Below are 12,450 nucleotides of genomic sequence, written 5' to 3'. Positions count from 1 at the left end.
AGGTGAAAGCCTTCGGTCCAGGCCTGCAGCCAACTGGTGTCATTGTGAACAAACCAACTGAATTCACTATTGATGCCCGCATGGCTGGAAAGGGTCATCTCAAGATCTACGCCCAGGTATGTTGTGCACCACACCAGTTTGCAGAATATTTATTTAATCTTTCAAAGAATTCCATTTATATTTCCTGTGGAATAAAAAACACACAGTTGACAGAATTTTGTATCCACTAAGGACGCTGAAGGCTGCACCATCAACATCAAGATCACTGACAGAGGCGATGGCACATTTCAGTGTGTATACACTCCTGTCAAGCCCATCAAACACACTATCATCATTGCTTGGGGTGAGGTCAATGTCCCCAACAGCCCCTTCAGGGTAAGAAACATTTAAATCGAGACATTGACACACATTCAGCAATGTTGCTCTTAAAATTTGGTCAATTTTCTGTAATGATACTTCACGAGAAAGACATAAAAATGAGGAGAGCAGCAGTTGTACTTGAGCCAATTGCTTTTACTTCAAGCACACTGTGAATTCATTAGGTGCTGGTTGGAGAGGGCTGCCATCCAGACAAAGTCAAGGTCTACGGACCTGGAGTGGAGAAAACAGGGCTCAAGGCTAACGAACCCACTTACTTCACGGTGGACTGCAGCGAGGCTGGTCAAGGTGAGTCTGTGTAATCCAGATTTCCGTCACCTCTAAAGCGAATTTCTGCTTCAACATGCCATGTTGGTTTTAAAAAATAAAGCTGAGGAAAAAGGAGAGGAGAGAATCTTTAACTGCTGGGCTTTAATGTGAGATTTAAATATCAGAAACCAGTAATTGTTCCAGAAAAGGAAAAAAACCTTAAGACAGCAAAGGCTCAATATATTCAGTCTAGCTCCTTTTAAATAACCTTTGTGAACTCTGCTCATTTTTATTCACCATTAGGTGACATCAGCATTGGAATCAAGTGTGCCCCTGGGGTTGTTGGCCCTGCTGAGGCTGACATTGAATTTGACATTATCAAGAATGACAATGACACCTTCACTGTCAAGTACACTCCCCCAGGTCCAGGCCGGTACACCATCATGGTGCTGTTTGCTGACCAAGTAAGAATATGCCAAAGGAGGAGGGAGGTTGATGTACTGTGTAACATCAGTGAAGAAACTGTTGGTTTTTAGATATATATAAATACAGTATATATAATCATAAATTGTCTTCCACAGGAAATTCCCATTAGTCCATTCAAAGTTAAAGTAGATCCTTCTCATGATGCTGGAAAGGTGAGAGCAGATGGTCCTGGACTTAACAAAACAGGTGAGATTTTCTTCTACCTCATGAGTTTGTGTTGTCACCAGCTCAGTGATCCAGATTTTCTCCCAACACCCACTAAAAATATTTGATCCTATGGATATAATATGACTTGATGAGACATGAGAGCATGTGTGTTTCAGGTGTGGAGGTGGGCACTCCAACCCACTTCACCATCTACACAAAGGGAGCGGGCAAAGCCAAGCCTGAGGTGCATTTTGCAGCATCAGGCCCAGGAGAGGCAGTTCGTGACTTTGAGATAATTGATAATCACGATTACTCCTACACAGTAAAGTACACTGCTCTCCAACAGGTACGGACGGTTTCTGTTGAGCAACATTAGAGTGATTTTATTCACACCATCCCTTTTATTAAAATATGAACACTTCTTTTTTGGTAATATCCCTTAGGGTAACATGGCAATTTCAGTGACTCATGGAGGTGATCCTATTCCTAAAAGCCCATTCCACATCACAGTAGCACCAGCTCTTGATATCGGAAAAGTAAAAGTTGAAGGTTTGGACACAAGTGAGTAACTGAACAGACACAACTCCGCCACTATAGTTCTCAGATTTCACATTGTAAGTATTAATTCTCTTCTGCAGAAGTCGAGGTTGGAAAAGATCAGGAGTTCACAGTTAACACAAAGGGTGCTGGAGGGCACGGCAATGTGGGTGTGAAGATGACCTCACCCTCTGGCCGACCAATCCCCTGCAAGATGGAAGCAGACAAAGCTAAAGGCGTTCACAGTGTGAAGTATATCCCCCCAGAGGAGGGGCAGTACAAGGTGGATGTCAGCTATGATGGGAACCCTGTGATGGGAAGCCCCTTTGGGGTTGAAGCAGTGATGCCTGCTGATCCCTCAAAGGTAAATAATCATTAAAGCTGCAAACTCACTAGGTCTGTTCACAGTAATGGTAAAAAAAATACTTTTCCTCACAGGTGCGAGCCTTTGGCCCAGGCCTTCAAGGGGGCGTGGTAGGAAAACCTGCTCCATTTACCATTGACACAAAGGGAGCAGGTGCGGGTGGGCTTGGACTGACAGTAGAAGGTCCTTGCGAGGCTAAAATTGAGTGCCAAGACAATGGTGATGGCACATGTTCAGTGACCTACCTTCCCACCGAGGCGGGCGAGTATGCCATCAACATCCTGTTTGCAGAGCAGCACATCCCCGGCTCTCCATTCAAAGCTGCCATACGTCCCGCCTTCGACCCCAGCAAGGTGACTGCTAGCGGGCCTGGACTGGAGAAGGCTAAAGCAGGTGAAACGGCGACCTTCACCGTGGACTGCACTAGAGCGGGTGATGCTGAACTCACCATTGAGATAGTGTCTGACACTGGTGTCAAAGCTGAGGTGCACATTCAAAAGACCGCAGAAGGAACGTTCTCGGTCACGTACATCCCCTCCTTCCACGGAACACACACAATCACAATCAAGTATGGCGGGCACATGATTCCACAGTTTCCAAAGGTGCTGCAAGTTGAGCCCTCAGTGGACATCACCGGAGTTCATGTTTATGGACCAGGAGTGGAGCCCAGAGGTAACGCAAGATCCTCTTAAGTTCTAAATGTATTCACATTTCATTTCAGGCTGTCAATATGCTTGAAGAGTGATTTATTGACCACTGTAATCCCAGCTAGTGCTAATCTGTGGATTACCATCTCATAAACCAGTAGAGTGATGCAGAGTCTGAACCTGAAGGTTTTTTTTTATTTTTACTTTTTTTATAATTTCAAGGTGTCCTCAGAGAAGTAACGACCCATTTCATAGTTGACGCCCGGTCCCTGAACAAGGTTGGAGGAAACCATGTTAAGGTTCATATTAGGAGCCCTTCTGGTGGCAACACGGAAAGCTACATCACCGACAAGGGAGACGGGACCTACAGAGTGGAATATACAGCGTTTGAGGATGGTAATAATAAAATATTTTTTTTCTATTTTACATATTTCAGCTTTGAATTAGGTACAGTAATTAGGGTGTTTAGATTTTTCTGAAGGAAGATCAATCAACCACCATTTTCAAATCTAACACAGTCTAAATTATTTTATTAGGGGCTTCTGTATACATGGAGTTTCTGAAAACAGCAAACAGACACATAAAAATCATGAACAGGTGCTGCTTCTTGTTATTGTGCGGCAAGAAATATAGGAAAGGGATGAAAAAGAAAGAGAGAGTGAGAGATGGGTATAAATACAGGATGATGCAGTGGTGCAAAGGGGGCAGAGTGAGGGGCAGAGAGCGGGGAGGGGGAGGGGCAGACAGGCTCTGTTTTATAAATAGTGTTCTTCGGAACAGAACAGAAGCTCTTAACCAGGCAGGTATGTGTGCTGAGGGCTGCCTGCACACTGCCGTACAGCAGAGGGATGACAGGGGATATTAATAGACCTATAACACAAAGCAAAAAGATCACAGAACACTTCTCCAACACCAGACATGCTCTAATATCATCGAAGTGAGACTGTGAATCTGGCATAGGCCTACTGAGAGGGATCTGTCAGAAAAATGTTCTAACAGAATAATGAACAGATGCTGTGTCTTCAGCTCAGTGACTATTGTTCTAAATATTGACTTTTACAAATAAGAAGATATCAAACCCCTCGAAAGGTGAATTTGCAATTAAAGAAAATACATTAGTTGTAGCATCAGCCCTAAAGTTGATATATGTGTTTGTCTACAGGAGTTCATCTGATAGAAGTGCTGTATGATGATGTGCCTGTACCAAAAAGTCCCTTCAGAGTGTCTGTGGTTGAAGGATGTGATCCAACCCGCGTCCGTGCATACGGTCCAGGTCTGGAGGGAGGAATCACCAACAAATCTAACTGTTTCACTGTGGAAACCAGGTACAGTTAATCCTCACGTCATACACTTTACCTGAATATGACATTTTAGTCGTCAGTACATGAGAAAAAGAATCAACAAACTGTAACATAGTGTATGTCTTCAAACATGGCTTCTCTTTTAGGGGTGCTGGTACTGGAGGTTTGGGTCTAACCATTGAAGGTGCATCAGAGGCAAAAATATCCTGCAAGGACAACAAAGATGGCAGCTGCAGTGTGGAATATGTTCCCTTCACACCCGGAGATTATGATGTCAATATTAACTATGGAGGTCACCCGATCCCTGGCAGTCCATTCCGCGTGCCAGTGAGGGATCCAGTGGATCCTTCTAAAGTCAAATGCTCAGGTCCAGGGCTGAGCTCAGGAGTGAGAGCACATGTTCCTCAGACGTTCACTGTTGACTGTACCAAGGCAGGACAGGCTCCTCTTGATGTCAAACTCTACGGCCCAACAGGTGCGGACACACAATATCAACAAAGTGTCACATTTCACTCTGAAGTAAAACACAAATGTTGACTTGTAATGTATGAAAATCCAACTTTTCAATCAATCACCTACATGTTTTAAAGGGATAGTCAACCCAAATGACAGACAGCTCATTTGAAATACTATCATATGTAACCTTAAGTAGTAAAAATGAGAGGTGATTTAAAAGCTACATATGCATTAAAAAGCACTTTAAGCACACACTTGTGGACTTACCTGTTTAAAGGTGACCAGCATGTTCCTGGTTAGTGCAACTTTAAAAAACTCTGATTGGTTGAAGACTCCAAAATGGCGATGCCCACATGCAAAGTGATATTATGTGTGTTTGGAGGCTAAAAGCTGATATAAATAAACTCTTTACACAAATTAGTAATATAGTTTTGTTTTTCATCTTTAGATAATTAAAGGTCACATATCATGCTATTTTTCACCCATCTCATTTGTTCTAAGAACCCCAAAAACATAGTATTCGAGGTTTATTTTCCCAAACTCGTCGGCCTACTTATGCATATTCATGAGTGGGCGTGTCTATAGACGGGACACTGACTTCCTCCTCGCACGGTGACGTAGGGCCAGAGGACGGCCCGCCCTCCTCCCACCCACTCCGTAGCTGAGCTCATGCTGCTTTATAAACACGAGACAGAGCGTGGGGGCGGGGAGTTCACCGGTACATACATAGACTGTAGAAAATACATACATATCACTGCGTGAAGGACGCTGACATGCTCACCTTTGTGGGCGTGTCTGTTTACATGTCAATCATGGCAGAGAGCTTCCTGGAGGCGCGGCTTCTCCAGCTCAGTGCCGCGTCAAATTCGTCATCAAAGTGGGAACGCGTCATCAAATTGGAGCGAGGTGTTTGGGCTCACCCTGCAGTAAGAAAGGAGCAAATCACCCTTTAACTAACGATTGAGGGAATCAATGAAAAAAAAAACATTTTGGGCATCTGTATGAAGCCCTAATAGCACTTTTATCATGTTTAAAGCACAGAAAAGTCAATTTAGCTTAACATGGGCCCTTTAAAGTGCGTTCATACATGTGATTAGCCTAAAAATGAGCCTATAAATGTAAGTTCAAACATTGAAGTTGTAAAGGTCAATTCACTTTGACATGCAGTTTGTGCATGGTTTTCAATGCAGATGTCAAACAAAGTTACCTGCAAAACTCTTAAGTAAATAATTTAATTTGAAACAAGTGTATTGTTTCAAATTGAAAGAAAAATAATTGTTCATATAAGAACTTGTTTTAATCTCCTTTTTTCTATACTAATCTCTCATATGATGAACTCATGATCTGGCATGCCGGTGATTTTAAAACATCTTAGGTGGCTCTGAGTCTCAAGCCATAAAACTTACCCTTTCTGAAATGATAAACATCTTGCAAAAGGAAGCATGCTTGTGCCCCAACTCATTACAACCTCATTAATAAACATGACAGGAAAATACGAGTTTTAATTTTGTAAAATCCCTCTGGGGCAGAGAAGGAAAAACTGGTTCTTAAAATAACATAAAAGTCAAGCACTTGTTTGAACTACTAATAAAGAAGTCATTAGCACCATTTTTAGATAATGATCTAAGACTGAAAAAGTGATATTAAAACTAAAATGTGTACACACTGATAGAGGTTAGTAAGTATATGCTACTTTTCCAGGCACTATGGAGCCAGTCGGTGTGAAGAACAATGGTGACGGCACCCACACAGTGCATTACACCCCAGCCCAGGATGGCCCTTACACTGTAGCAGTCAAATATGCAAATCAGGAAGTCCCACACAGGTACAAAACATGTTTTAAAAAAACACCACCAAAGGAGTGAATTCACAGCAGCTTTCACAGTGCTCTCCTTCTCCAACAGCCCATTCAAAGTCATGTCTAAGCCTGGACATGATGCCAGTAAGGTGCGTGCCAGTGGACCTGGTCTGGACACTAAAGGAGTACCTGCGAGCCTGCCTGTTGAGTTCACCATTGATGCCCGAGATGCTGGGGAGGGACTGCTTACAGTGCAGATACTGGTGTGTTAGGCCTCTGTTCATAAATGTTACTTTTTAACAGAAAAAAATCAATCAAACATAAGCAAAAATGCCTTCTTACAGGATCCAGAAGGCAAGCCTAAGAACGCAACCATCCAAGACAACAGGGACGGCACATACACTGTGTCCTACGTTCCTGACTCCACCGGTCCTTACACCATCACTATTAAATATGGAGGGGATGAGATTCCTTATTCTCCATATCGCATTCAGTCTCTGCCCACAGGAGATGCCAGCAAATGCAGTGTCACTGGTAAGAAAAACTCTGCAAATTTCTAAACATCAGCATTTTTCTATTAATTTACTCAATGTTTATTCCCATGTTCTTTTTTTTTTCGTAGTTTCAATTGGAGGGCATGGAATGTGTGAGTAACCAAGACTTAGTCTTTTACTTGTTTGCTCACAGATATCTGATTATTAATGCATCTCCTCTAACTCTCCGTGTGACTTTAACAGCGAACCTTCAAAAGCTGCAAACCTCTGAGGATACAGTAATCACAGTCGATGCCAAGGCTGCTGGGAAAGGCAAGGTGACCTGTAAGGTCCTGACCCCACAGGGAATGGAGCTGGACATGGATGTGGTGGAGAATCACGACGGCACGTTTGACATTTACTACACAGCCCCTGAACCTGGGAAATATGTAATCACCATTCGCTTTGGTGGACAAAACATCCCTAAGAGCCCGTTCCATGTGATGGTGAGGAATTCCTGTTGCTGTGAGATATGTTCACTCACGGACCTTTTTCTGTTAGAAACCAACAAATTCATTCATCTCTGTGTCAACAGGCGTCCAATGAGCCAGTGGTTCCCCGCGATAACGTGGATCCTCTCTTCCGCCCCGTAAACTTCCTTGTTCCTTTCATGCCGCAGCAAGGAGAAATTACAGGTGTGACAAACACAACTGGCAAAACAACAAAGTATAACTTCTATGTGCACAATCCTCCACACGCTCAGTCACTGAGGTTGAAGCCTTTTATCAATTCCAGGTGAAGTGAGGATGCCTTCTGGAAAGACGGCACGGCCACACATCACTGACAACAAAGACGGAACCATCACTATCAAGTACCAGCCTACGGAGCGAGGCCTGCATGAGATGGACATCAAGTATGAGGGAAACCACATCCCAGGTCAGCAGCATGAAAGGATGAATGGATGAATAAATGGATAAACTTTATTGGAAACATTAAAATAATTAAAGCAAATAACAAATCAATGATTCCCATAAAAGAGACATAGATGTAGCAGAGGAAAACAAATCCACTCTTTTAGATCTTGACATAAGCATGAAGGCTAAATGTTTTTATACATCAACACTCAACACCTACAGTTTCAGGTAACTATGATACTGTTTTATCAGTTATTCCATCTGTAGTTATGTTTGGCAAACTGTGATGTAGTGATTACTCAACAAGTGAACCATTCACGTAACTGATGAGGTTAACGGCTTCAGATGGTTCCAATTTTAGTGTAGACTTACTCATTTTAGAGTTTCTTCCTAAGTGCCACATCATAATCCATAATGATGAAGTAACCTCCAAGAACTAGATGACCCCTAATTAAGTACTGAAACATTGGATTGAAATCTCCAAAATGCCGATATTTTGTGTGAATAAAGGCTTAAAGTTGATATAAATGACTACAAAGACATTTCTGGCAGAAATTCATTAATAAAGTTTTATTAGCAGCTGTAGACCTATCATCTAAAGTGTATTCATGTGATGGGTTGCGTATCGTTTTAATTCATATACTCAATATCATTGTGTTTGGAATATCACACAGAAAGAAAACAAGGATAAAAGTAGAGAACCATTGTTGGTATCAACTTTTAAAAACGTTTTTGATTGTACTGAAGTTGATGAGGACAATCCAGGCTCTCAAAGTGAAATACTTTGTTGTCCTGATCATTTGTAGCTCCGCCTCCCTTTGATAAAGTTTAATAAATGTTGACAACCTGTCCTCAGAGCCTGATCACTAACTACTGAGACACTTGTATCTCCTTCAGGAAGCCCTCTGCAGTTCTTTGTGGATGCTGTAAACAGTGGAGTGGTGACTGCCTATGGACCAGGTCTGAGTTTTGGCATGGTCAACAAAGCTGCCACTTTCACAGTGATCACCAAAAATGCAGGAGAAGGTAAAACTAAAAAAATAATCCAGTGCAGATTTTTTTTCTTTCACTGCTGGTTCAGATTTCTCAATTTTTAGGTTTTGCTTTCCTACTCTCAGGTGGTCTTTCTCTGGCTGTTGAGGGTCCCTCTAAGGCTGAGATCACTTGCAAGGACAACAAAGATGGCACCTGTACTGTGTCTTACCTACCCACCGCTCCTGGAGACTACAACATCATTGTAAAGTTTGACAACAAACACATTCCTGGAAGTCCCTTTACTGCAAAGATTACTGGTGAGAGCTGTTCCTGCTATTCATACTCATAGTTTGATTTGTAAACCGTGATGAGCGTTGTTTAAACATCGGAGCATCTTTGTGACCAAAAGTGACATTTTGGGTGTTTTTATATGTTTGCTTCTCAATATTCTGGTCAGAAGTGTATAAAAAAGGAGATATGCATCATAATGACATAATGACCAAATTTGACCCATTGACTCCCATTGTAACCACATATTTTTCATATACTGTAATCATGACATATCATAATGTTTTTTCAACAATACCTAATAGATCAAAGCCTTTAACTTCAAAATAAAGGGAAAATATGTTTTAGGTGTAATGACCCCCAACCAACCAGAGACCGTCGCATAAAATTTTAGGGTAATTTCAGTGGAGGCCTTGATTTCTTATCTTGCAAAATAAATACAAGGTGTACAAGTGTAATTTTTTGCTTTAAAACTGTCCTCGTGCCCAAAATAATAATACATTAAATTCCATTCTGCTATCAATTAATGACACAGTCAAGGCTGTAATATTTTCATCAAAAACATTTCACTTTGGCCCTCATTCATTTTTGGAAATACTGCATATTGAGTGTTCTCATACAAACATAAAAATGGTTTGAAAATTATAATACATTTTATATCTATGATAGGTCTGAAGTAGTTGAAAAGATCTGATGCTTTGGAAGTAAAAAAAATTATTAATGGAGTCCATTTTTATTGCCCTTTTATGAGACGGACCGTTAGTGTACACAAGGTGTACAAGTGTATGTACATTTAAAGGAGGCCACAAGGTTTAACATGTTACCCATCTTGTTTATGTCAGGGGATGACGCCATAACCAGGACATCCCAGCTGAATGTGGGCACGTCGGCCGATGTGTCCCTGAAGATCGCAGAGACTGATCTGAGCTCTCTGACTGCCAGTATCAGAGCTCCATCAGGGAACGAGGAGCCCTGCCTCCTTAAGAGGCTGCCAAACAGACACCTGGGTGAGATATTCACCTCGACCAGGAACAAAAGTGATGGGAGAGAGCCTTCATCTGTCGTTTTAATGCATTCCATTTCCTGACTCTATGTCTGTCAACAGGGATCTCGTTCACTCCTAAAGAAGTAGGAGAGCATGAAGTGAGTGTGAGGAAGAATGGCATGCACGTGGCCAACAGCCCTTTCAAAATTATGGTTGGCCAGTCAGAGATTGGGGAGGCCAGCAGAGTCAAGGCCTTTGGGAAAGGTCTGGTGGAGGCTCAAACGTTTGAGATGGCTGAGTTTTTTGTTGACACGAGGAATGCAGGTGAGTTTTGTAAACTTTAAGGCAAACAAAGCTGGAGTAAATATAAAGAACTTAACAGACTTTCTTACCTGACCAGGTTATGGAAGTCTGGCGTTGTCAATTGAGGGTCCGAGCAAAGTGGACATCAACTGTGAGGATGTAGAGGATGGGACGTGCAGGGTGACCTACTGCCCAACTGAGCCTGGAAGCTACACTGTTAACATCAAGTTTGCAGAAAAGCACATTCCAGGTTTGAAGATGTTTGAATTTGAATTTGATGCTCAAACAATCAATGGTTTGATTAACTTAGTGTGTCTGTTTGAACCATTCAGGAAGTCCTTTCACAGTAAAGATGACCGGAGAAGGAAGAATGAAAGAGAGTATAACTAGAAAAAGACAGGCATCTTCTATTGCCTCTGTCGGTAGCACATGTGGCCTCAACCTGAAGATCCCAGGTGAATACAGGAGCCAGTGAGAAGCGTTTGGGCAGAGTGCAGAGGATGACCTTTTTGAAATCAATGAGTCTGCTCAACACCTCTGTTTTTATCCCTGCTGCATTTGCCCTGCTATAGGAAACTGGTTCCAGATGGTTTCAGCTCAGGAGAGATTAACCCGGACCTTCACCCGCAGCAGCCACACCTACACTCGCACGGAGCGCACAGAGATCAGCAAAACCCGCGGCGGAGAAACTAAGAGGGAGGTACGGGTGGAGGAGAGCACACAGCTGGGAGGAGGAGGCAGCCCGTTTAGGGACGTTTTTGGAGACTTTCTGGGCAGAGAGAGCCTCAGCAGCTTCGCTGGCATCACGGCTAGGCCTGAGGGTGAGTTAAAAAACATGTTGCTTTGCTTCTTTAAAGTTTCCACATTGGTGTTAAATGTATTTTCTCCCTCTATTGAACGTGTGATGATATGTTTAAAGCTATTCAAGCAGTTGACAGATGCAACATCCTAATATCCATGTCTAAACAGTGTAGTAATATTCGCCAAAGAGCTGAACTGATATATACACTTTAAAGAAAGTCACACCTACTTTACCTATAGACAGAGGTGTAAAGAGTACTAATATATACTACTCAAGTAGAAGAACTGTTCCTTGATTGCTATTGTACTCAAGTTCTCAAAGTAAAAGTTACGAGTTATTTTCACTCTCCACATTTATTTTTGGTAATAAATCTTGTTACGGTTTCCTTGCACACGGTAAATATCTCATGTATTAACTTTAAAAGGAAAACACCAAATCTTGCACAATTGGAACTTATATAATTTCCCACAAAAGCATCTGTACAAAATAAAAGGTTTGTCAAAATGTACAATTATTTTTATTTTTTTTAAATAAAATTACACCAATGAATTCAATTCAAATAAAAAATAAAAACTATAAGTATAGATACATTTATGAACTCTAAAACAATGCCATGCCAAATGTGCCATGTGGGTAACAACATAATAGGTAGAAACATTAATCAGAAATGACATGACTAAGAACATAATAATTACGTTCAATGTGCCTTACGGAAATAAAAAAATTAAAAAAAATCACAAAAAAATAATAATTTACTCAGTAATAATTGGGTGTAGAAATGAAACAAATTACTTCTTTTAAAACTTACTTAAGTACAAGTAAAATGACTGCTTTAGAAATATACCCAAAAAAGTACAAGTACCATAAAAGCAACTCAATTACAGTAACGTGAGTAAGTTACTTTCACCTCTGCCTATAGATGTACCAAACTCCCACATAGATAGGCAAGGCAAATGTATTTTTAAAGCGCATTTCATACACAAGGCAATTAAATGTGCTTTAGTTAGTTTCGTTAGTTCAGGACTCTAGTAATCTCACCTACCTATATCCACAGCCACCCCTGCAGAAGGCAGCTCTCAGGCGGCCATGACAGCCCAGGTGACGAGTCCCAGCGGGAAAACTGTGGACGCAGACATCGTAGACGGAGGGAGTAGCACCTACAGCGTGCGCTTCATCCCTCAGGAAATTGGTCCGCACACTGTTAACGTCAAGTACAGAGACCAGCATGTTCCTGGAAGCCCCTTCCAGTTTACCGTGGGGCCAATGGGGGAAGGAGGGGCACATAAAGTCCGAGCTGGAGGACCAGGGCTAGAGAGGGGCGTGGCTGGAGCACCCTGTAAGTTCCTA

The 12,450-nt window shown here is 41.9% G+C and overlaps 1 protein-coding gene across 2 annotated transcripts in view; it reads left to right on the top strand.

Moving 5' to 3' along the window:
* The window catches only part of flnca (filamin C, gamma a (actin binding protein 280)), a 30,102-nt gene that overhangs the window by 12,503 nt on the left and 5,149 nt on the right, over positions 1-12,450 (top strand). For both annotated transcript variants that reach the window (XM_028450037.1, XM_028450036.1), the window contains 27 exons: positions 3-116; positions 232-375; positions 543-666; positions 931-1,091; positions 1,209-1,299; positions 1,437-1,606; positions 1,704-1,821; positions 1,899-2,161; positions 2,236-2,833; positions 3,031-3,204; positions 3,971-4,133; positions 4,256-4,584; positions 6,267-6,390; positions 6,470-6,626; positions 6,708-6,897; positions 6,986-7,009; positions 7,101-7,342; positions 7,432-7,531; positions 7,632-7,772; positions 8,648-8,776; positions 8,869-9,042; positions 9,856-10,020; positions 10,119-10,322; positions 10,399-10,551; positions 10,634-10,756; positions 10,874-11,122; positions 12,158-12,439. In XM_028450037.1, coding sequence (XP_028305838.1) covers positions 3-116; positions 232-375; positions 543-666; positions 931-1,091; positions 1,209-1,299; positions 1,437-1,606; positions 1,704-1,821; positions 1,899-2,161; positions 2,236-2,833; positions 3,031-3,204; positions 3,971-4,133; positions 4,256-4,584; positions 6,267-6,390; positions 6,470-6,626; positions 6,708-6,897; positions 6,986-7,009; positions 7,101-7,342; positions 7,432-7,531; positions 7,632-7,772; positions 8,648-8,776; positions 8,869-9,042; positions 9,856-10,020; positions 10,119-10,322; positions 10,399-10,551; positions 10,634-10,756; positions 10,874-11,122; positions 12,158-12,439 — 4,906 coding nt within the window. The remainder of the gene's footprint in view (positions 1-2; positions 117-231; positions 376-542; positions 667-930; positions 1,092-1,208; positions 1,300-1,436; positions 1,607-1,703; positions 1,822-1,898; positions 2,162-2,235; positions 2,834-3,030; positions 3,205-3,970; positions 4,134-4,255; positions 4,585-6,266; positions 6,391-6,469; positions 6,627-6,707; positions 6,898-6,985; positions 7,010-7,100; positions 7,343-7,431; positions 7,532-7,631; positions 7,773-8,647; positions 8,777-8,868; positions 9,043-9,855; positions 10,021-10,118; positions 10,323-10,398; positions 10,552-10,633; positions 10,757-10,873; positions 11,123-12,157; positions 12,440-12,450) is intronic.

Source organism: Gouania willdenowi, chromosome 6, assembly GCF_900634775.1.
Source record: "Gouania willdenowi chromosome 6, fGouWil2.1, whole genome shotgun sequence".
Taxonomy (NCBI): Eukaryota; Metazoa; Chordata; class Actinopteri; order Blenniiformes; family Gobiesocidae; genus Gouania; species Gouania willdenowi.
The sequence above is the reverse complement of the archived record's forward strand: the minus strand, read 5'-3'. Positions and strand labels throughout refer to the sequence as shown.